General features: G+C 41.4%; 1 protein-coding gene across 1 annotated transcript in view; it reads left to right on the forward strand.

Moving 5' to 3' along the window:
- The first annotated feature begins 7,479 nt into the window (after positions 1–7,479).
- The window catches only part of SLC22A15 (solute carrier family 22 member 15), a 43,625-nt gene continuing 27,303 nt past the window's right edge, over positions 7,480–23,801 (forward strand). The window contains exons 1-2 of the mRNA XM_054384278.1: positions 7,480–7,566; positions 20,700–20,912. Coding sequence (XP_054240253.1) covers positions 7,480–7,566; positions 20,700–20,912 — 300 coding nt within the window. The remainder of the gene's footprint in view (positions 7,567–20,699; positions 20,913–23,801) is intronic.

The following is a 23,801-nucleotide window of genomic DNA, read 5'->3' on the forward strand; positions in this document are numbered from 1 at the left end:
ACTGGAAAGCCTTCCTCAGGGCCTCCTTGTACATGAGTGCCTGTGGAAATCTGCCAGCACATATTAGCTGTAATGGGCAGTTAGGTGCTAGCGCATTTAACTCATTTGTATTGTGTCGTTTACCTCTGTGGCAAACCCCATTGTCTCCATGTTTTCTGCAGCCAGATGACTCATGTATTCATTCTTTCTTCCACATATCAAGTAGAATATCTGAATGTAAAGATAACTTGAAACCTCATGGTTCCTCAGATAATGGGAAGCACATGAAAGTCTCCTTTTCTACTGCCTTGCTGCACAAACTTTGACAGTGTTAATTGCTGCAAAACTCTCATTGTATATACTGCTCCTTCCTGGTGTTTTTGAGTGACAGTCTTCTCTAGCAGATATCCTTTGTAGATGGCCTTACAGGATCTTGGCTCTTACAGGATCCCAAGATCACATTGAGAGCTACAGCTCTTTGGAGAAACAAAGTCCACCAGATCTTGGAACTGCCGCAAGGTGCCAATCTGTTTGCTGGAGAAATGGTCTGCCACTACCTATAGAAAAACCTCCCTGTGGCATCCTAATTGACAATCAGTAGCCCCTACCTCCTATGTCTAGAGCTAAAAATGTAGAATCCCATCACTCATGGATGCTTTCTCTTTTTGTGCAGAACCTAATGTTTGTCTACACAGTTCAATAGATCATACTTCAGATAACCTTGAGCTGGTGCCAGACAGTGCCTGGCAATCCATATAGCACACTTTGGGCCAACTTATCAGGTCAGACAATTAGGGCCTCATGAGACTTTCCATGTTGCTGCCACAGTGCCCTCAGATTCCCAGACTTTGCTAACTTTGACTGTGATCTTCTACCTGACCCTCAGAAGCACCCGTTTGATGTCTGGCTGTCTTTACATCTTCACTTATAAGGGGTTTTCCTAAGTTATCTCACTAGTTTTTCAAGGGCAGGACATGACCAAAAGCCTTATTTTGCAGTTTGGAGTTGCTATTGAAGGACGAGTTGCTCCTGTGATAACCTGCAGCAGTAATGATTAAGAAATGTAATGGAAGGCAAAGACACTGAGCAGAATACCAGTGCTGCATTCCATGGCACACCTAGGTAGGAATAGCTGATGAAATCCATTGGATTTTTGCATTTTTGAAGGCATTATAAGGAAGATTTACCACCTGCCAAGTGTCATCTCTGCCTCCACATCCAGAATGCTGTTGTTTCTGTCTACTTCTGTGAACTGTTTGGCAGTCTCCAGAGCAAGAGACATGATCCAAACAAGTCTTCTATATGATGGTGATAAGCCAGAGACTGAGAGGGCATAAATGTCAAGATGATGAGCAGTACTATGGCTAAATGATGACTCTTTGGGAAGAAAACAGCCTATGAAGATACAGGCACTCACCTTTGTGTTCAACATTGTCATCTCTCAGTCATTTGCTGGGAGACCGCAATGACTAATCCTACCTCTTAGAACTACATTATTTTGTCTTTTATTTTATTGTCTTAAGTTTTTAATATGTTTAAGTGCAAACCTGGGTCATGAATTCCTTTGCTCAGCCTGAAACCCCCAGGGTGTCTGTGGTGAAACCAGAACTCCCACACCAGGGTGGACACTGCAGGTAATGTCTAAGTGACAGGAAACCAAACAGGATCAGGGCAATACTTAAAGATGCCAAGAAGGGTGTTGGATGCAGATGTGCACTTTGGGACAGGAACAGGGGAGACAGCTTGAGAGCAAGTATCCACTGACAGAGGTAGATAATTTGAGGAAGCTCAGATCTCTTTGGAAACTGAACTGGAGCTGGTTTGTAAGACAACTGTCTATCTAGCAAAATGATGGGGAATCAGCTTGTAGCAGCATTCACAGTACAGCCAGGAATCCCCAAGCCTCATCTAAAATGGAAAAGTGCTTCCAAAGGAATTGTTTGTTGCTTTGTTTGCAAAAAGTGCAAACGGCACTTCAGAGAAGCAGGAATGCCTTGGTGGATTGTTTGGCTGAACACTCAGTCAGGGTACATTGTAATGAGCCATATGCTAGCTCTGCATAGTATTATGGAGTAAGCCAGCTGCAACGTGTGGCTGATGAATCTGGTTGGAAAAATCTTCTTTTTCCATAACAGGAGGCCAGCAAAGGCAAGCATTCTGGCAGGTACCATCAACCCCTTTGACTGCTCCTGTCACCTTGAGTGGATCTGATGAACTTAGAGAGCAAGAGAACCTCTGCTTTACTTTTGTCCTGGCTAGGCTTGTTTTATATTAACTATTTTCATGAACCATACCTTTCACGTTCTTATGGAAGAGGATTCCACCCCATCTTCCTGCAGCTGCCGTTCTTTTTGCCTCAGTCAGAGCTCAGTCATTCAGCTCAGCTGATGTGTTGGAAACCTCCTGTGAGTTAGGGGGATGGAGGTCAGGAGGGGATGAGAACCTGATGAAGTGTGAGATCACAAAAGTGGCTGTGCAGCAAGAGAGAAAATGTCCTTTTTGCCCCAAATCCTATTTCCTGCTGTGGCCAAAAGCTGATGCCTAGGCAGGAATAAAAGAGAGGGTAAGCAAGTATTTCCTCCAGATACCAGCCTTAAACAATTTGTCTCTTGGGGACTTCCCAGACCCAGAGGTGTCTCTTTTTTGCATTAGATAAACCCCAGTGGACTTTCCTTCTGTGAACTTGTTGAGCCTTCTCTTGAATGCACTTAATCTTCTGGCAGCCATGACAGCCTGGGCTAAGGAGTTTCACATCTTAGTCACCACATCCACTGATGGGACAAGCTGAAACTTCCTCCACCAGAAACAGGACTTATTTAGATCTTAGCTGTGCTAAGTGTGAGAAATTCCCACCTAGAAGGTGGGAACATTAATAGTTCTTTTAAGATCTTTTTTTCAAACTATTATTGCCTGCTTCCAAGGCAAAATTAACAGCCTTGTCAGAATACTACAAATGAATGCCACAAATCCAGAAACACAATGACAATGAACCAGAATGAATTTTTAGCTCTAAGATAACTGATTAATTTTTTTTTCTTTTTTTTTGAGAGGGAGAGATTAGAACTTAGCTTAGGGTTATCCTTTTGCATTTACACATATCTAGTGCTTTGAATGCTCTAGGTCATCATTAGATATGGACAAATAAGGGCTGAACATCTAAGGAATTATTATGTCGGAAAAGCTGAAAAAGAAGCCATGCAGCTGTCTCAGTTTTGGGGTGCCCATGCCAATTTGACATGCAAGCATCTAAAGAGCAACCAACTCATGAAGCAGTAGTGACAGAGTGGGAGTTGGGACCCATGTGGGAAAACCTAGGGAATACCATATTTATGTCTGAGTAAGAAGCCTGAATCACTCTCATTAAAAGAAAAATTCCCCACAGACAGGATTGTTAAGACTATTCTTATCTGACACAGTTATTAATGAGGAGGAGGAGGAGGGAACAAATTGCACATTAATGAACTTCACAGACAATAACTCTCTGGGAAGATCTGAGAGTTCTGGTGCACAGAGATCATTGATCAAATTGGAGTGCAGTGCTACCACTATGTCAACAGAACAGTGAAACCCTTGAACACTGAACCAGTCCTTCCCACTGGCTTCATGGGGTAGACCCCTTTTGCTGTCAGTGACAATCAGGAAGATGAAAAAGTCTGTTTTCCTCTAAAATCACCATATGGTCATTATAGAGCGTGACATGAGGTGACCCACAGGTATGTTTGGGGTTTAGGGCTAATGGGTATTTTATTTCATTCAGCCAGCTCTTCCATTCCTTCCCCTACTTCCACCTCTGTTCCTTGCTTCAGTACCTCTGGTCGAGGTCCCATAGATAAACTCCTGCAAAGTCCCAAACATCAGGCCAACCTTGAAACAACACTCCTTCTGCCAACACTCAGGTTTCACTGCAAAAAAATGAAAAGCAAATCCCCTACTAAAATCAGGCATTTTAGGTGCTGTGACCAAAATCTGTGTGGTTCAGAAAGAAGTTGGAATATGAGATGCTCAGTCATAGAGCAGACATGCAAACTTCAGAATCATAGAATAGTTGAGGTTGGAAGGGACCTTTGGAGATCCAGTCCACATCTCTACTTAAGCATAAGTTCAGCTAGAGCAGGTTAACCAGGACCATGTTGAGTTAGATGTTGAATACCTCCACAGATGACACTCCATAATATATCTAGGCAATGTAATTCCAGTGTTTGAGCACTTCCACCGTAGTAGATAACATTATTGAATTCAGATTGATTTTTTGGTTGTTGTTTTGGTGGTTTGTTTTTTTGTGTGTGCATTTTTTGTTTGTTTGTTTTTTAACTTGTGCCCATTGCCTCTTGTCCTGTTTCTGGGAACCACTGAGAACAGCCTGTGCTCCTCCTCTTCCTTCCCAAGCATCAGATATTTACTCACATTGGGAGGCTCTTCCCTGAGCCTTCTTTTCTCCAGGCTGACCAGTCCTGGCATCCTGTCAATGCTCCAGTTCCTTCATCATCTTTACGGACCTCTACTGGCCTCTGTTTTGCAGACTACACAAGAGGAGACAGCTCCCTGGTTGCTGTTTTCCACAGGCATAGGGCATTGCTGTGTGGTGTGGACATACCTAAATCCAACGTGTTAACTTTGGTAGCCGGGACTGGAGGTTGGGCAAGTCAGAGGTATTATCTCAGTGGAGCCATGGCAGGAGAAGAGCAAAAGCACAGTCAGGAAGGCAACACCAGACAGAGGTGAGTACAGCAGAAAGCTGCCAGTTCTAACCGCTTCCCATGCCACTGGAAGTCTGCAGCATGGTTGGCTGTAAGGAAGCAGGGAATAATAGGGAGGAAAACTCCTAAGCTGGAGTCCCATGTAAGAGGGAGTGGAGGAGAAGAGCTTTGGGGGTTGAAATGGGAACTATAATTTGTGAGATAGTACCCTCCTGACAGGGAGCAAAGTACCATCACCTTCCCCTAACTCTGCTTACCTTGATTCCAGGGCCATTGGAATCATTTAGGTTGGGAAAAACCCATAAGATCATTAATCCAACCTCAATTCCAGAGAAGGGCCATGAGGATAATCAGAGGGCTGGAGCACCTCTCCTATGAGGAGAGACTGAGAGAGTTAGGGCTGTTCAGTCTGGAGAGGAGAAGGCTCTGAGGTGACCTTATTGTGGCCTTCCAGTATCTTAAGGGGGCCTACAAGAAAGCTGGGGAGGGACTTTTTAGGATATCAGGTAATGATAGGACTAGGGGGAATGAACAAAGCTGGAAGTGTGTAGATTCAGGCTGGATGTAAAGAAGTTCTTCCCCATGAGAGTGGTGATACCATGGAATGGGTTGTCCAGGAAGGTGGTTGAGGCCCCATCCTTGGAGATGTTTAAGGCCAGGCTGGATGAGGCTCTGGCCAGCCTGATCTAGTGTGAGGTGTCCCTGCCCATGGCAGGGGGATTGGAACTAGATGATCCTTGCGGTCTCTTCCAGCCCTGACTGATTCTATGAATTCTCTGGACAGTCTGTTCCAACACTTGACAACCCTTTTGGTGAAGAAATTTTTCCCGATGTCAAATCTAAACCTCCCCTGGTGCAACTTGAGGCCATTTCCTTGCATCCTATCACTTGTTACTTGGAGACGGTATCAACACTCATCTGAGAGCTGATGACAAACTCAACAGCCCACCCTAATGCTGGCCAAGCTGGAAGGAAGCTGTGGTTGCTAGAGAGAGTGACTGAACTGACTGGAAGAGTGGGAATAATACAGGGGAGAAGAACATGGAGTGTCCTGAGCAGCAGGACACCGCCTCTGCATCTTAGCTGAGTAATAAAATGAGACAAGTGCAGTTGGGTGAGCACCAGAAAGGTCCTGACATTTCAGAAATCCTTTGCTGTTTTGCCTTTAATCAATCTGTACTAAGCCTCAAATGTGAAAAGAAGTGCTTAGGGCAAAGGTGAATTTCATATTAATAGTAAATTGCTTTGATGCTTGTCAATTTGCCAAGATTTTTACAGCAAGGAAATGGTAGTATTTCCCAGGCTTCTGGCATGGTCCTAAAGGTCACATCTTGTGACACAATTCTCTTCCTTTCTCTCCACTTGTAAAAGCTACAAGCATAAAGATGCTGCAGCTTTTTGGTACCACCAAGTAAAAAAGAAGAAAAAAAATGAGCAGTGTAAGTTGTTTCAGTCTTGGAGCTTTATTGTAAAGATGGAATGAAAATAAAACATTTCCCTTCCTACTCACAGTAGAGTTCACATTCCTTCACAAACCAGCCTCATTACTTCTAAGTGAGAATTGTACATGTTCACAATGAAGGCTCTCCAAAGAAAGAGCAAACATTTTTCATAAAATACATTACATGAAGACTGCTGTAACAGGGAGGTGTGTCCTCACTAGGCATTAAATCAAGAACAGCAAGATTTGTGCAAGTCCAGAACTGTATTCTGGTGGCACCTACATAACTGTCTCAAAGCAAGTTTGTTTCTTTCTCAAACAGGTGTACTACAAAGTATAATTACAGATCACACTGCTGAAGTATGTTAATATTTAGGGGTCCTGCACAAATTTACAAAACTTAGTCAGTGTGCACTATACAGGTACAGCTTCCAGACAGTGGGCTAACACTGTTCAATATAGGTCCAAACCCATGGAGTGCAGACTGCAACTTAGCTGTTCTCTTGTGATGAAACAGAATCAGAGCTATGCTACCTCACTAGCATGGACACAGAGCAGCCTTCTTGCAAAGCTTACAGGGCCAGCATGCTCCATTGGTCTGACCAAGGGTCCAGAGGAAAAGCCTCTTGCCCCCTTCCCTTCTAAACACCTATGACCAGAGCTGCTGCATGAGGAACACCACGGCCAGCACTCACTTCTTTAGTATTGGGCCCACTTGCAGCAACCCACTCAGTTGTGGTGTAAGCCACCTCTGCACTACCTTACTGCCTTCCCTTCAGAAATCCCAAGTCCTCTCACACCCCTTCCACCCTCAAGACCTTCACACACTGCTTAGGTTTCTCACCCCACATCCTATACCCCTGCAGACCTCTTACATCCCTTACAAACCCTCTCGCGACCCTCACGTCCCACCTCATACACCCCTTCAGACCTCTCGCGGCCCTTTCACGTCCCCTCAGACTCCTTTCACACAGCCAAGTCTCTCACACTCCACCTCACGCACCCCTCCCGACCCCCTCACAGTCCCGTCGCTCATCCCTCCTATACCTTCCACAATCATTTCGCCTCCCCATTCCCCCCTTTTCCCATTTAAATTAGGAGGGTGCGCCTGCGCTAATCCCTGCATCGGCAATACGGAGCTGCAGCGTTTCCGCTTCCCTGGGCGGGCCGCTCGCCGGCTGCTCTCCCCGCCGCTGCGCATGACAGCCACCTCGCATCTCCCGCCCTTTCCTCCTCCACCTCCTACTTCTCCTCCTCCTTCTCCTCGGCGAGGGCCCAGCTGTCGCTCCCGCTCCGCCCCGGGCTCGGGGATGCGCTGCTCGGCGGCCGCTCGTAGGGGCTGCGTGGCTGGCGGGGAGCGGGATGGAGGTGGAGGAGGCGTTCCCGCTGGTGGGGCAGATGGGGCCTTACCAGGTGTATCTGTGCGTGCTGCTGGCTGTGTTCCTCCAGGTGAGAGGCTGGGAGCGCCCGTGGGGGAGGCTGAGCTGAGCGGGGGATGTCCCCACACACACGGTGTGGGCGCTGTGGGTAGCTGTCCTCTCAAGCTTTTGGGTGGATGTGTTTGTGGTGAGCGCAGTGGGGTGTCAAGGTGGGTGTTGGAGGTCTGTGAAGATTGGCGGTAGCAGTAACTGGTCTTTCGCTTTGGGTTTAGTAGCAGTAAGTTGCTGTGTACCTGCGTGCAGAAGTGACCTCTGTCCAAAGGCAGTGGGCTTCTACACAGTGGGTTTGTTGCAAATGGCTGGTGCTGCCTGTGCTGCGTTGCCTGGGAGTTATACCTCGAGTGACTTGGGGAGCACATTGGGAGCATGCTGTTTGTCAGGTGAAGGTCTGGTTGAAGTGAAATTAAATATTTCCATGAGCTAGACTGGAAGACAGTAACTTCTGTTGGAGACTGTGCTGGGAATCCTCCACAGCCTAGAGTTAATGGCCTAGGCTAGTGGTTTCTACGTTGTATATGGCTTGTTTGTGGTGGAAATGTTTGAGAAGCTACAGGTGGTCACTGATACTTCTGTGTTCAGAAGCTCTCATCTCATCAGCTGATAAGCTATGACCGTTTATAGTGCTTTGACTTGACTCCTTGAATGTAGGTGCAATGACTGTGTTAGGTATTTGGATGAGGCTCTGCATTTTGGGAAAATCAGGCTTGTACTGTGTGAAATAAAAAACTGGAGCTCTTTTTAAGATTTGTGGTAACAGTGGAGTGCTGTAATGTCATTCAGAGACCGCATGGCCAACTGATGTGCTCTGCAACCAAGTTTGTCATTGCTTCCAGCTTTACTTCATCTTTGTGCTTCTTCCTCTGGTGGTGGGGAGGGGAGATAAGGATAATAATGTGCACCTTCACAGTCAAGCCTAGGCATAAAGTATAGTTTGAATGTGATGGAATTTTGGTTTATTTCATGTTAACTCTTCAAAAACCTAATTGTAGTGAATTCAGCTAGGCTTGACATGTGGTGGACTACTGCCATTGTGATCTCTTACCAGGTACAGGAGGGAAGAAAGGGAATTAAATGTTATCCCACCTCTGCTGCCCAGTACTTTGCAGTATTCAGGAACTTCCGGTCATGAACTGTGAGTCTGAAGGCATCTTCTCTTGGCAGCTAGGGGACTAAGAAATATTAAGAAGCTTTATGAGGCGACTAGAGAATATTCAGGTGTTCAGTCTTATCAGCTTTTCTTGGTTGCAAAGCTGTGATCATGAGCAGCAAAGGCTTTGTATGTTTGTTTTCTTGCACTATTGCTCTCTCTTCTTTGTTTTTTTTTTTAACTGATTTATCTGAATAATCCTTTAAAATCAGCTGTGGTTTATAGCTTGTTCTGCCAGCTGATGGCTAGAAAATATGGAAATTCACTAAAGGTTAGGGATTAAGAAAGTAATAGTTATTTTTCTTTCCAGTCCTAGGCATGTTCTGGAATGAACTGTGTAGCCACAGCAAGTGCTCTGTATTCCAAGAGTTTTAAGTAGTACAGGTCAGCTGTTTTATAATGCTCTTGTTTATTTTACTTTTTAATGGATTAACTTGCATTTCTCATGGGAGAAGTAAACAGAGAGATCTTTACAAACCCTGGAACTAATTCAGACTAAAGAAAAAGGTAGGAGTTTCGCAGGTCTGTTTCTGGGTTGTTTTGCTTTTCTTCTCATGTTATCTTTAATTCTTGAACTTTACCAATGAGGATCATCCCCTGACTGATGGGTTTTCTGTGCTTCAGATTGTGCCTGGTGCAGGAGTTTGTAAGAGATTTAGATGTGAAGCTTGTCTTTCAGTCCATGAATAGATTTGGACCTAGACAACTGGTTCCTGATTGGGTGGTTGATTGCTTTCTGTGTTCCTTTATTGGTGCCAAGTTACATAATGTGCCACTGGGATGCAAGAGCAAGACTGAAGGCAGGTTCCATGACTGGTGTTAGTCTTTTGTTTGGAGGATGGATCCAAAGGTAAGTAATGTATCTGGTACGTGTGAAGTAGATTTAAGTATTCATGGGTTCCTTTAGTCAATTAGGTGCAGCATCTGGCTGCAGAATGGGAACTGTTAGTCTGTGTCACCAGCTTTGGCATGGACTGATTATTCCATTTTATTGGTTATTTTGGTGTTGCTTCCCACATGCTCCCTCAGTTGACTTGTGTTTTCACATTGACATACTGGCATGAAAAATACTTTCAAATTCTTAAAGGTAAGAAAACCCCATGAATGAAAACTGTTTTTGTCTGTGTTAAGTGTCTTCGTGTCTCTTGCTGTGCTTAAGCTCCCTGCCCCAGAAGATTCCTAGCACATGTTCTTCCTTTGCTTGTAGGCTTTTGTGCTTTGTAATCGCTGCATGTTTCTAATCTCTTGAGTTCCATACTTTATAGTTATTTTTCCCTCATCTTAGTACTTTTCTTCTCATATAAATTTCTACAGTAAACTGCATCTACTACATAGCCTTACTGATTAAGACAAAATATCTGGTCTCTAAATTCAAATTACAAATGTAGTTTAGCTCGCACAACTTCTTTGAAGACAAGTTGTACCAAGCACTTAAGGTTTGGATAAGACTTTCCACATGATAGTCAATTTTCAAGTGGGCTTGAGCAAACAGGTCCTGTGGAGTGACCATGCTCTGGGTTGCTTGTAATCCAAAAAATGATTTTGTATGTCTGGTGTAATACTAGATTAAGTGTAAGTGTTGTGGGCTGCTTCTTTCATCATCTTCATTTCATTGCTGATTTGTATTCTTCTTCTACCTGCTGCTGTTACTAATGAACTCGTTGAGCTATTACTGTACTAAAGTCTGCCTGGCTGCCTTGTTCACTGCATCTTAATAGGAAATCAAAAAATTTTTCAGTAATGTTCTGTAGCAGTGGTTGCTAACTTTATAATGGAGTGACAACAGCTAAAGTAGGGAAACGTTTTTTCCAAAAGCTATGGAATTACCCAAACCTTACACGAGGAACATGGGGATACACTAATAATGTAAATTTGAGGCCTGATTAATCTAGAATCTCCAGTAAGAGAGTGAGGGGTGAATGAAGATCTTAGAATCATAATTGTAGAATGGCTTGACTTGGAAGGGACCTTAAAGATCATCTAGTTCTAACCTCCCTGCCATGGGCAGAAACACCTTTCACTAGACCAGGCTGCTCAAAGCCTCATCCAGTTTGGTCTTAAAACACTTCAGGGCAACCTTTGTCTTGCCACCCTCATAGTAAAGAACTTAAATGGAGCTATAACTCTTAAAATACTTAAGACTTTGAACTAAAACTAATTGCTTGACACCTATTGATTACTAAAGGTACTCACTGTCTTTGGAAGAAATTATATGGAAGCATTAATAAAGAATGGTATCTTGGTAGTTTAGTGTGCTAAATGAGAAGGGTTTCTTGGTCTCTTGTGACTCAACATATATGGTTGAAAGAGTTTTGTCCTTGCCAGTGAACATGAGCTACAGGATTGCCCAAGTCCAGACTGAACCTGCAGAAATCTGAGAATGGAAGTGTGTTCCTAATATATCTCAATTAAAACATGTTAGAGTTTAAAAAGGAAGTTATGTTTGCACAGCTGAATGCAAACCTAAAAAGTAGAGGCCTAAGTTTTTATTTCTTGAGGTAAGATTCTTATTCCTGCAATTTTTTTGTATATTGTATCTTGCTCAGAACATGGTTACTCTAAAGGATAGTTTTGCTTTCATTGAAGTAATGAAGGCTTTTTAGAGTAGTTGCATCATTGAATGTAATTCCTTGTTATGACATAGCTTATTCCTGCATGGGAGAGAAATTAACTGGATGGGCATAAGTATGTAAACTAATCACACAGAAAGATATGCTGCTGCTCATTTAGTGAAAAATATTTCTAACTGGTGGAACTTCTAACACCAAGTTTACCAGTTGTTCCCATTGGATGGGAGTGGAGGGGAACTTTCTTTGGTTGTGTCACATTTCATTTCAGTGATTTAGACTTTAGCCAAGACTTCTTGGTCCTTTAGAGCTCTTCTGTGAATAAAAAATAGCTGCCAGAAATACAGTCAGTGTGGGCTGTCTTTCTGTAGTTAAGTTCTTTCAGATTCTTAACTGTTCCTTAAAAGAAACAATCACTTATCTTTTCTGATATTATAACCTTAAAATCATCAATGCAGCTGGTGTAGATATTGGGCTATGTTCTGCAGAAACCCTGAAATGACAGGGTTCAGACTGTGCAGTTCAATCCTAGAAGATGCCTGTTCAATGTGCTCTTGTAAAGACCTTATCTTGCTCTTGGGCAGAGCAAGAAACATGAGTTTTTAGAGAAGCACTGAGAAGTAGATATGCTGAAAGCCTAGCAACAGAGACAAGCAGATTATTCTGCCTATTTAAAAACAATTAAAAACTACTAAATCCCCACAACCCCTCCCAAACCACCAACAAAAGAGCAACCAAACAAAACCACAGCCCAACATAAATCCCTGACCCAAGCAATGCAGCAACCAAAAAACATCCCACAACACAAACCACCACCACCAGAAAAACAAACAAAAAACCAAACCCCAAACAACAACAAAAAACCCAACCCCAAACCCCCAACAACTGAAATGTTTAAAAAAAAAATATAAAGGCGACATGCTGTGTAAAGGGTAAAGTCAAAAGAAACTCCTTCTGGGGCTCTTTGCTTTAGCTGTGGTTGCATGCCTTACTTTTACAATGCCTTTTTAACAGCTGGGACTGGAAGGTGCCTGGGAGGCACCATGGCAATGGTGATTATCACTTGTATAAGTAATGGAGATAAAACACATGGGGAGATGTTTTGAGATTTAACAGAATTATATAGAATATTTTGTGCAATGGGATGGTGGATTTGGTGGAAGCTGAAGCAATCCTATCCTCTGCTATAAATCGAGATGGCTTTAAACCTAGCGAACTTTTGGAACAATCCATCTCACCCATCTCACCTTCAGAAGGTGACCCTGGGAGGTAACAGGCATAATTCTACTGTATACCAAAGACTATGGATTATAAATATTTGTATTCTGACAAATTACCTCCCTTCTTCCCTACCCATGTGTACACACAGTCTAACTTCTCCTGTGTTGTAGGAAGTAAATTGCCAGTATTTTTCCACTGGTGAGCCACATGATCAAGGCTCTCCTTGCTGTCACTTCTTCCATTTTAGGGACTCTACTTTTCTCTAGGGTAAAAGAACTAGTAGGTGTGTAATTTAATTCCAAATAATTGTTTCCAACTTGCATGTGATCGTTGCTCTTTCTTTCTGACCCAAATCAAGTTTTGTGCTCTCAAATGCTTTTTTTTAAAATGGGAGTAGTTAATATAATTACTTCTATTTATAGCTAATGTAGTGCTTCACCTGTGTTGTTTGCATTAGGTGAAGCCTCTGCTTGCCTTTTGCAAGTACCAGCCCAGTGGGACTGGAGTCCTTCTGGAAAAACAGCATCTGTTTTATAGGTCTTGTGTGTTTACAATGTGATCTCTGAATAAAGGTGTGGACCTTAACCTGGTTAAACATTGTATTTGTGGTCACCTGGTCAAATTCCTAATCCTGGTGAGCTTGCAGGGAAAAGGGTGCTAAGAATTTGCCTTGGAAAGTGCAGTGAAGCTTTTATGATCCTCACATAAGGAAAGCTGAAGGGAGTTGTGTGTTGTTTGTTCCAGTTTTCTGATGTTGGTATGCTGTTCACTTACTGTCTATATATCTAGAAAAAGACCAGAACTCTTCAGTCTCTTTCAGTTTGCAGATCCTCTACAGACTTCCCACTGAAGATGTTCAGTCCTTGTATGGTAAATTTAAGACTGCTGACAACTTTGTGTTACTTAATTATCTTTTCCTAGAACTCTAAGTAGTATTCAGGGACTGTAGGCTGTAAGTTGAAAATCAGTGTTTTAGTAAGTTTCACCACAAAATTGGGGAAAAAAAAATTCTTTCACTTCCGGAGCATCATGTGGCTCTGAAATAGCAGTAAACACAAGACTTTTTTTTTTTTTTTTTTTTTTAATAAAAAACCCCAACAGACCATAATGACAAAACACCAGTAGATCCAATTGCTTATCCTCAGGCAAGTCCTTAAAATGAATAAATGAATGAAAGCAGCTTGTACAGATACCACCTATGTCTTTAGTCTGGTTACTTAAATAGCAGAAACTTCTGAAGTAATCAGTGTAGGCTTTGTACCAAGTGAAATTCTTCGGTCATTTGGTAGTGAGAAAGTCCATGCACAGCTGAATGTGCTCCTCTTACAGTTTTGGCAGAACTCCTTCTGTGAGATCAAGGTGCTCACCCTGTATTCTTTGTCTGGGTCCCAAACCAGCATGCTAAGGTGAGGACTTACCATCGGCCATTGTCTTAACAATACTGGCCATGACTCAGGTGTGTTGATAGCCAAGGTGGGCTGGAAGATGTGGAGAGAAAGCAAGACAAAGATGAAATGCAGACAAAAGAATAATTAATCATGCTGATAGAAGCAGGACTGCCTGGCACTTGTCAGCTCACAATTCCTGTTGTGGCTTTTTTGGTTTTGCCAGCAGTTGCTGATTTTAGTTTTTTACTTCCATGTTACTTTATAATGCCATTGGGACAGTTCAGTCCTGGGCTGATTCATAGACTGGAACAGGAAGTTCTGGCAGTATTTTGCTTTGTTTCTTCTATAAGTTTCTTTACATGAGAAGAATGGAGTGGCACTTTAGTATGGTATTGATGGAACTGCAAGCTGGTGCTCAACTCACCAGCACATAACTTTGTGTCTCGCACAACTTTCTTGCATGTCCCTCTTCAAGCAGAAGTAATATTTATGCTTTTTGTAATTTCAATTGTTGCTTTTGTTTATTGGCTTGGTTCTCAAACTTACCACTGTGTGAGCATTTTTGGCAGAGGAACTGGAAGTTTGTGTAGGTGTTTTAACAACGTACCTAAGCTTGCTTTCTGCCTTTTATTTTTAAAGGTAGAAAAACAATACTTCCAACTTCTTTATTCATGTTGAGAGGTCTGTCAACCTGTGATGTGGGGGTGACCTTATTTGCCTTGCTCGAGGTGATCCAGTTGTAACAGTGGCAAGCAGTGTTTCTGTGGTAGGTAGCACGCTAGGTATTAATTTGTTCAAGAGACTGGTAAACCACAGTAGAGGAATTCTACTGAGCTCTCTTCAATCCTGGAAGTTTTTTCATCTGTTCCAGAGCAAACGACATAGATTATACAATCATAGAATCATTTCTGTTGGAAAAGACCTTTAAAATCATTGAATGCAACCAGTATTTAACTCTGCCAAGTCTGATGCTAAACCATGTCCTTCAGCACCATACCTCTGCATCTTTTAAACATCTTGAGGGATGGGGAATTCAGCCACCTCCCTGGAAAGCCTGTTCCAGCATTTGAGAACCCTTTCAGTGGAGAAGTTTCTTCTAATATCCAGTCTAAACTTCCCCTCGTGCACCTTGAAGCCATATCCTCCCATCCTAACACTTGTTACTTGGCAGAAGAGGTGGAGCTCCAACCTGCTTTCAGGCAGTTGTAGAGAGGGAGAAGGTCTGCCTTCATTCTCTTTCTTTTTCTCCAGGCTAAACAACCACAGCATCTTCAATCACTGCTTAGAAGATCTGTTTTCCAGACCCATCACAAACTTCATTGCCCTTCTCTGGACCCTCTGTAGCACCTTAATGTTTGTCTTGTAATGAGGGCCCCAAAACTGAACCCAGTACTTAAGGTGTGGCCCCACCAGTGATGAGTACAGTGGAACAATCACTTCCTTGGTCCCTGGTCACAGTGTTGCTGATAGAGGCCAGGAATACTGTTGGCCTTTTTAGCCACTGAGGCACATGCTGGGTTATGTTCAGTTGGCTGTTGGTCAACACCCCCAGGCCTTTCTCTGTTGGGCAGCCTTCCATCTACTCTTCCCCAAGCCTAGAGCTGCTGTGATCCAAATGCAGAACCTGGTGCTTGGCCTTGTTGAATCTCATAGAGTTAGTCTCAGCCCATCAACTCAGCCTATCCAGGTCCCTCTGTAGACCTCTCCTACCCTCCATCTGAGCTTAGTGTCATCTGCAAATTTACTGAGGGTGCACTCAGTCCCCTCATCCAGGTCATTGATAGATACTAAAGAGAGCTCGACTTGCAAGGTTTTGCTTCAAGCACAAGACTGGCAGTTAACTTCTCAACAACAAACAAAGTACTTGTATTTATAGTACTACAGAAGGATCCAGCTTGCAGGAGGTAGCAATAGCCTGTCTTTTGGTGGTAGGTTTTCTTACTTGTTTTTTTTTCTGGTGTTTGGGAGAATGTTGGTGGAAGAGGTAGAAGAATCTAACGCTACTGGCACAATTTAATGAACTATGCCTATTCAGAATTAAATTCATTCATGGTTATGGCATAAGTGACAAAAGGGCAGAGCTAAAGCACTACATCTTTCTGGTAAGGATGACTTCTGTGTGTTGGCAGAAAAAGGGTTGATTCGTTTTCTTGTTGTAGACTACAAAATTACTAAATCAACTTGAGCTGAGGAGATGAGAGCACAGGTGTGTGTCCTGCAGTCCTGTCACTAATGCCATCACTGTTTTTTTGTCATCATTGGGTAGGCAAGAGCGCATCTTCAAGGTGTGTGCAGCATTCCTGTGTACCTGTCAGGCACTGCTGTTGCCCAACAAAATTATACTGAGCATGAAACAGAGTTGAGATATGTGTGTTTGGATGTTTGGGACAGAGAAGAAGGGGAAGCTTAGAGAACCTGTAGGAACTGAAGCTCTGAGACTTGTGACTTGCTGCACAGTGTTATAATTTGAGCACTCTGGACGTGTTCAAAGACATGTAGATGTGGTGCTTTGGGATATTTAGTGGGCATGGTGGTATTAGGTTGATGGTTGGACTTGATGATCTTGTAAGTCTTTTCAATCTTAATTCCATTTCAATGTGGATGTTAAAGAATTTCTAGAATAAAGTTATGTATAAGTTTGGACAGACTTTGGACTTTTATCCTGTGGCTTCTGAAGGCCTACATTTCAAGGCTGAAAAACTAAATTGGGTAGGTTTTCTTAGTTGCTCTACAGGAACCCGAAGTTCTTTCATTTGTAAAGAACTGTGTGTCAACAGAGTTGGCATAGGTAATAACAGTGGTGCCATTGTTCACGGAGAGTAATATTTCTTGTCAGAATGGGGTTGGGATTGTTAAATCTTTGAGGGATTACAATGTGTGCTGCACATGGTGATTGTTTGCTCTAACTACAGCAGCCTTCCCTTCTGTCATTAAGGTGTTCTCTCTTCCTGCCCTACCAAGAGGGGAAAGAGAGGGGAAAGATACTTTGATAGAAGCATGTCAGCAGCACACGATATTTTGCATCAGGAAGACATTTCAGAATTTTTTTTACATATAGGAGTTGGAGTTGGGGGGAGTGGGGAGAGGGAAAGTCATGTGAATTGAAAGGCAAACCACACTTTTGAAATAACTGAGAGCAGGTGAGATCATCAGACTTTCAGAAATAAGGTAGCCCTTCAATTTTCCAGCTGCTTGTCATGAATTCAGGAGAAACTGCTCTAGTCCTAAAATGTAACCATTTCCTTTTTTATTATGGGCTTCTACCAGAGCTAAGTTATTTGTTGTTCTTCCTTAGTTTCTGTCTTTCCTCAAGGTGCAGTTTTAATGTTTCTATATTTGAAAGGTCAGAAGTTAGTGGCTTACTCATTATCTTGTTTAGCAGTGAGTGCTTCAGCTGATACATATCTAGAATGACCAGACTGATTGTGAATTACTGATGAGCTGATTAAAAGGACTGAAAGCACGTAGTAGAATTTAAATCTTCCTTTTGTTTTTCATTTGTGCTTCACAGCCGGTAAAATGAGGTCTAAAAGAGTTTCTTAAATTATTTTTGTGTGTGTGTTTTTGTTATACTCAAACTATTTAAATTCTTCCTTCCTGCATCTTGCTTGTCTTAACTCTATATTTTTCTTGGAAATTTATTATGAAAACACCAGGAAAGCTGATCAACACATCACAGGCATTCCTATTAATTTCAAAATGTTAAGTTGAAGTTAATCTCAAAATCTATTAATGAAATAGTTATAAATGGCAAAATAAAATTTCTTAGCACAGAAAATGAAAACGTCCAGGTTATTAAGGGGTTGCCTTTTAATAAATCTCCTTACACCATAGACTTCTTATCTGGACAGACTATAAAATTGTAATCTACAGAGGATATAAACAAACAGGACAAGTTAAACCAAACTGACAAAACTCACCATTTCATTATCAGTGACTACAAGTTGCTGCCCCTTTTCCCTGTGCTTGGTATTTGTCTTGATTTAATCCAGATCAGTGCAGGGAATTTGTTAGGGAACTGTTAACATCCATATGGAGACAGTGAAAATTTTTATGAATAGGAAGTCTACATTAAAATGTATAAATTTGACTGGGGTTATAGAACAGATAAAAAATGAGGGTTTTCTTTGTCACAATGCATATAATATAGCCTTTTTATCCACTATAAAAGTTGTTGTGTTTCTATTTGATTTGATAACATTTTATGTTGATCGCCAGTCTGCACAGCTCTGTTAATCCTAAGTGCATGCATTTAGAATTCATAAGGGGAGAATCTCTGGATTCATTCACACAAAATCCTTCCTCTTACTTGAACAATAAAAGCTGCCTTTTGAATTTCTTTTAACTTCAGAGTTGGTGTTGTCATATTTTAAGACTACTTTTAGAAAAATGTTTCTGGTCTCCAGAATCATAAATGGGTTTTGGAGTGGGTGTATTTGGATTCTGTTTTGGTTTTGTTTTTGCAATAAAATGAAGAGGGTTTACCATACCTGTAAACCAAAGAACAAGACAGATGGAAAAACAGTGTTGTGTCAGCAGTGACTCCAGCAAACTTGAATGCAAAACAATACTATTTGATAACAACAGAATGTGTCAGTTTTCATACACTTTTCTGATTCAACACATCAATTGGAAGTGTTTATATTTGTATATATTTTATATCCTTGCTTGCTGCACCCACTAGGATGTTTAAGGCTGAATTTTTATATATGTGGTTTTTTTTACTGTAAAGAGATCTGTAGTGGTTCTTTATGTGCCTGCAATCACTGATTTTTCAATTTAGTTTCCTGTAATTGGGGTGGGTTCCACCTAGAGCAAAAAGTAAAGACGTTTTGCTTTCTTTCTCTAAACCAAATGCCTTGAGAATTTCATTTTCTGATCTCCTTTAAAAAATATGTTTATTTCACAAGACAAAAGCAAGGGTATTGTCAGTTTGTCCTGACATGGAGTTGTGTGAGTCAAGTCAGAGCATAGAGATGTACCATAGGTCTTGACCTGTAATTCTCATTTCTTAGTAATTTCCAACTATTCTTGAGATTCCTGTATCCACACATCCCTAGCAACATGGCTGCTCAGCTCTTTAACATCTCTTTTACCATATAATCTTACACATTGGCTTTTTTCCCAGGTGAGTATTTTTTACTTTCCATCGTTGTATGTCTGGAATTTTTTTAGCTTTTAACACAATGTAGTTAATAGATTATGGTTTGGTTGGCTTTTTGGTTTTGTGGTTGGTTTGGGTTTTTGTTGTTGTGGTGGGATTTTTTTTTTTGCCTCCCCCCCAAATTCCTTTCAATAATTTTATATTTAAAAAAATTGGAAAAATAGTGCTTTTTTTAAAAAAAAAATTAAATGTATTTACCTCCTGCTACTGGAATAGCAGTTTATCATGTATAGTGCAAAAAGGAGCTGATGGAAAGAAAATGCTTCCAAGTAATAACTCTGTGTTAATTTAGTAGCAATTCACATTTAGATCTAGGTAAAACTCTGACTGCTCAGATGTTGAGGAGAACAGAATAGGATTACCTGGTGTTGTCTGCTGTGGAATTCAGAAGTAGTCAGATGTTTGTGGGGGTGTTTTTTGTTTGGTTTTGTTTGTTTTTTTTAATTTGTGTTCTTTTGTGAGGTTTTTTATTTGTTTGTTTTGAGTTTTTTTTTTAATGCCGAGAATTGTGTAGCTGCCTTCTGAGAGAACACGCTTCTTGTCAGATGCATCTTCCCAAGAACATAGAGAGGAGATGCTGGGAGCAGAGCAAGAACTGTATTCAGGAGGTAGCTTAAATGGAGCCTGAGGAATGGAGTGGCATAGCTGAGGGTTTTTTATGGGTGTAAGTCGGCAGGAGAAGCAACGAAATCTACGTGGGGGGGGGGGGGTTTTTTTTTTTTTTGTTGTTTTTTTTTTTTTTTTTTTTTTGTTCTTCCTCTTTTTTTTTTTTTAGGGGCAACTGTGCTGAGGTACTGTTTCTCAGTAAGGGCATGAAATGAGGCAGTTTTACAGGCAAGGTCTTCATGTTGTTACCGGTGTCATCTTTTTTGTCTCTCAGAAGGTGTTATCATTTGTCTTCTATTGAAGAATCGAGGCACTTCTGTGTTTAAGCAGGTCAAATAACACTGGGTTTTAAGGTAGAACTGTAATGTAGCCTATTGAGACATTGGCTCGTCAGTGTTCTTTTGGGCAAGCAGCAGTGAGCCGGCTCTAGGCTAGGCTTGAAATATCTGAGTTTCCAGTGATTTTTATTCTTCCTTGATCAAAGCCGGCTGTTTACCAGTGTATTTAGAACTTGTGTGTCTGTATAAAGGTGTAGATATAAGACAAATGCATGTGTGTCCATACAGTAAAACAGGTTCACAAAAGATTAAAAATTAGGGAAGAATTTGGTGAAACTGGTGCAAAATAGATATGAGGAAGAGATGTATTCCAAGTATCAAATTAGAGGAATGGACAGCACAGGTGGAAGGAGAAGATATTATAAAATAATATATTTGCATCAAAGAATAGTTTTATTTTGTCTCCTTGGTACTGCTAACAATTTTTCTTACATCCATGAGGTGTATGCTGTATGTGGGAGTTGGGGGTCCTCTAAGTGAAGAGTGTCAGGAGAGGAATTCCTTCTCTGACAAGCAATTGACAAATAAAGTGCAAGAACCACTGTGTTGGAGTTGTGATTTAATCTGTGGTATTTAGTAGATGGGCTTACAGTGGTAGAAGGAGAATATAAAGTAGGAGTATTATTTTTAGACTGATGTGATCCAGCTGCAGAAGAAACATTGCTTGGATATGTTTAGCATCTTTGATGGGTTTTTTTGTCTTTCATGGCAGCTCTATGTAGCCACTGAAGCCATCCTCATCGCATTGGTGGGTGCAACTCCTCCCTACCACTGGGATCTCCAAGAGCTCTCAGCTAATCAGAGCCATAGCAACCAGTCAGTGAGCGAACAGAGAGCTTTTGGGGAATGGCTTCTGACTGCCAATGGCAGCGAGGTGCACGAGCACGTACACTTCAGCAGCAGTTTCACTTCAATCGTCTCTGAGGTAAGACTGAAATGTGTTTTGCTGCCTTTGTATGAGTGGTAAAGCTTAGTGGGTCAGTTGTGGGGGGCAGCATCTTTCTTCCTTACTAATGCACGTTTTGATTAGCAAATGAAACAAGCACTACCTCCAGGTAGAGAACATCTTTACTGGCAAGAAAAGCTAGCTTTCTTTACCATGTGGATCTTGACCAAAGTTCTGCTCAAAAACTTCTCACCTTTTCCGTGTGGAAGCTATTTATTGGATCATGTAGCCTGGTTCTACAACTGAGATGGAATTGTGCCATTTGTTTTACTAGTGTGCTCATAATCCTTCATGGACCCTGAGCTCTTTCTGGATACCTCTTGTGATTCCCTTAAGGTCAAATGCATGTAGTGTGTTCCTGATGCAGTTAGCAAGCAGGGAAGGAAGTGGAGGGGAAGTGGCTTCTGCAGTTTTTGCAGCTCCAAATAGGAGAGAAGATGTAGGCGGTGAGAAGTCAAGCGAACAATGCAATTCCCTCCCATTCTTTCCCAAAACAATCTTTAGCTTTATTGATGTGGCCTCTGTGTTTTCTGCGTGTCTTCTTTCATGGTCTAGCTGCAGTCCCTACAGAAATTATTCCAGACTCTGCACTGACGTGTGCAACACTCATCCTTCCTGGGGACTTCAGTATTTGTTAATGTCAAAACCCTCTGTGCAAAAACCCTACCTGAATGCATCTGTTACAAGACCTGGATTTAGAGCTGTGCAGCTGAGTCAAGTATAGTATCACTTGATAATTCATGGCTGTTGTCCAGAGGCACTAATGCTATCTGAATTAGTCCTGTAAAGCATTTAACTTTATTGGTTATGAGCATATTAATTAAAACTGCCAGCTTTGGAATAATACCAGGCAGTTGTGTACAACAGGCATTGCTTCTCTGGTAATAAAGAGGATATGAATATTTAGGCCACTATCTAAATTAAAATCCTAAAGGATGGTGGATTTTTTAAAATTGTTTTTTAAATTTATGTGAGAATCTCTTATTTTCTTACACCTGACAAGGCAGATATGTTTGCAGGGCCTAGCAGTGTTTTAGGACATAAATCTTGCAGGAATTCTTAAGCATTTTAGGTGTATAAATAAGACATGGAGGTAAAGAACAGTTTAGTTGAAAAATACAAAACTTGAAAAATCTCATGGCTACTTATGTAGATTCTGCTTTGTAATTATTTTACATATTTAGGCTGAGAGAACTGGGTTTGCTCAGGCTTGAGACGGCTTAGGGGAGACCTCAAAACCATGTACAAGTAGATAAAGGGTGGCTATCATGAGGAGGGTGACTCTTTCTACAAAGAGTCACATGGCAAAAACAAGGTTTAATGGGAACAAGTCGCTACTGGGGATATTCAGACTAGATGCAAGTTTTTTGTTTTTTGTTTTTTTTTCATCATTTGAACTGTTAAACATTGGAATAAACTCTCAGGGGAGGTGGTGGATTGCTTTACATTATACAGTTTCAATGTCCAACTTGGCAGGGTGCTGAGCCATCTCATTTAAACTATTCTTACCCTGGAAGGTTGGACTAGATTATCTTTGAGGTCCCTTCCAACCTGGTGTTCTATGAATCTATATACATGGGCCTTCACTTTACCTCTCCTGTTTCCTCACTGTTAAAATACAGTAATTTCAAATTTGTTAGCTGACTGTTATATATTTCGAAGTTGAGCTATGTACCAAATCCAAAGGTTTTAGTTTGAGCACATTTACTTGAGGGATATCTAGTTTCATTACTGATGTATAAAGAAGCTTTTTCTGCGTTTGAGAAGGATGTTTTTAATGCTTTTCTTGTGGCATCCCTTACTAATAACATGGCCACAGCAAATATACAAAAAATATTCTGATGTAAAAAGCTTGGTTTATAAATATCAGGCATATATACATAACATGTTTTTGGTAAAAGAGAAAGTCCTTGAGCCTTTTAAAGGGCTTCTTAGCTTTTGGGATTAAATTGCAAACCAGGTTTTGATTTGCACCCAAATTATCCCTTAAACCCTGAATGATTCAGAAAGCATCTACTGTCACTGAGCTTCAGTGCAGGCAGATTTTAAAATTTTTATACCAAAATCGAGGGAATTGTTTGTTTTTTTAATATACCAATAATTATGGCATGATTGTGTCCAGTTCTAGGCTTCCCAGTTCAAGAGGGACAGGTATGGACTGGAGAGTGTGCAGAGGAAGGGTACAAGGACAATTAATGGACTGGAGCACCTCTCTTATGAGGAAAGTCTGAGAGACCTAGGCCTATTTAGTCTGGAAAAGAGAAGACTGAGAGGAGATTTTATTAATGTTTTAAGTATCTGAAGGGTGGGCGTCAAGAAAAAGGGGACAGTCTCTTCAGTGATGCTCAGTGATAGGACAAGGGGCAATGGATGTAAACTGGAGCACAGAAAGTTCTGCCTCAACATGAGGAGAAACTTGTTTACTGTGAGGGTGTCAGAGCACCAGAACAGGCTGCTCAGAGAGGTTGGGGTGTTGTTGTGTTCTCTAGGGACTTTCAGGACCCATCTGGATGCTTTCCTGTGGGACCTGCCCTAGGTGATCCTGCTTTGGCAGCAGGGTTAGACTGTGATCTCTGGAGGTCCCTTCCAACCCCTATCATTCTGTGATTTCTATAGCTCTTACAAAACAAACTGACCATGTTATTTCAAGACAGAATTAATCTCATGTGCTATTATTATACAAATGTAATTTTCTTGGATTTGTTTTTAAAATCTAAAGAAGCTTCAAAAGCTGAATTGTGGTCATGTGGTTATTTTTAGAATTGAATTTTGCCAGTCTGGATGCTTCATGGGCACATTACCTATCAGTGAGCACCTCACCATTAAAGTGACAGTTCAAAATGAAGCATGTATTAGGAGTAAGGAATT

The sequence above is a fragment of the Indicator indicator genome, chromosome 1 (assembly GCF_027791375.1).
Source record: "Indicator indicator isolate 239-I01 chromosome 1, UM_Iind_1.1, whole genome shotgun sequence".
Lineage (NCBI taxonomy): Eukaryota > Metazoa > Chordata > Aves > Piciformes > Indicatoridae > Indicator > Indicator indicator.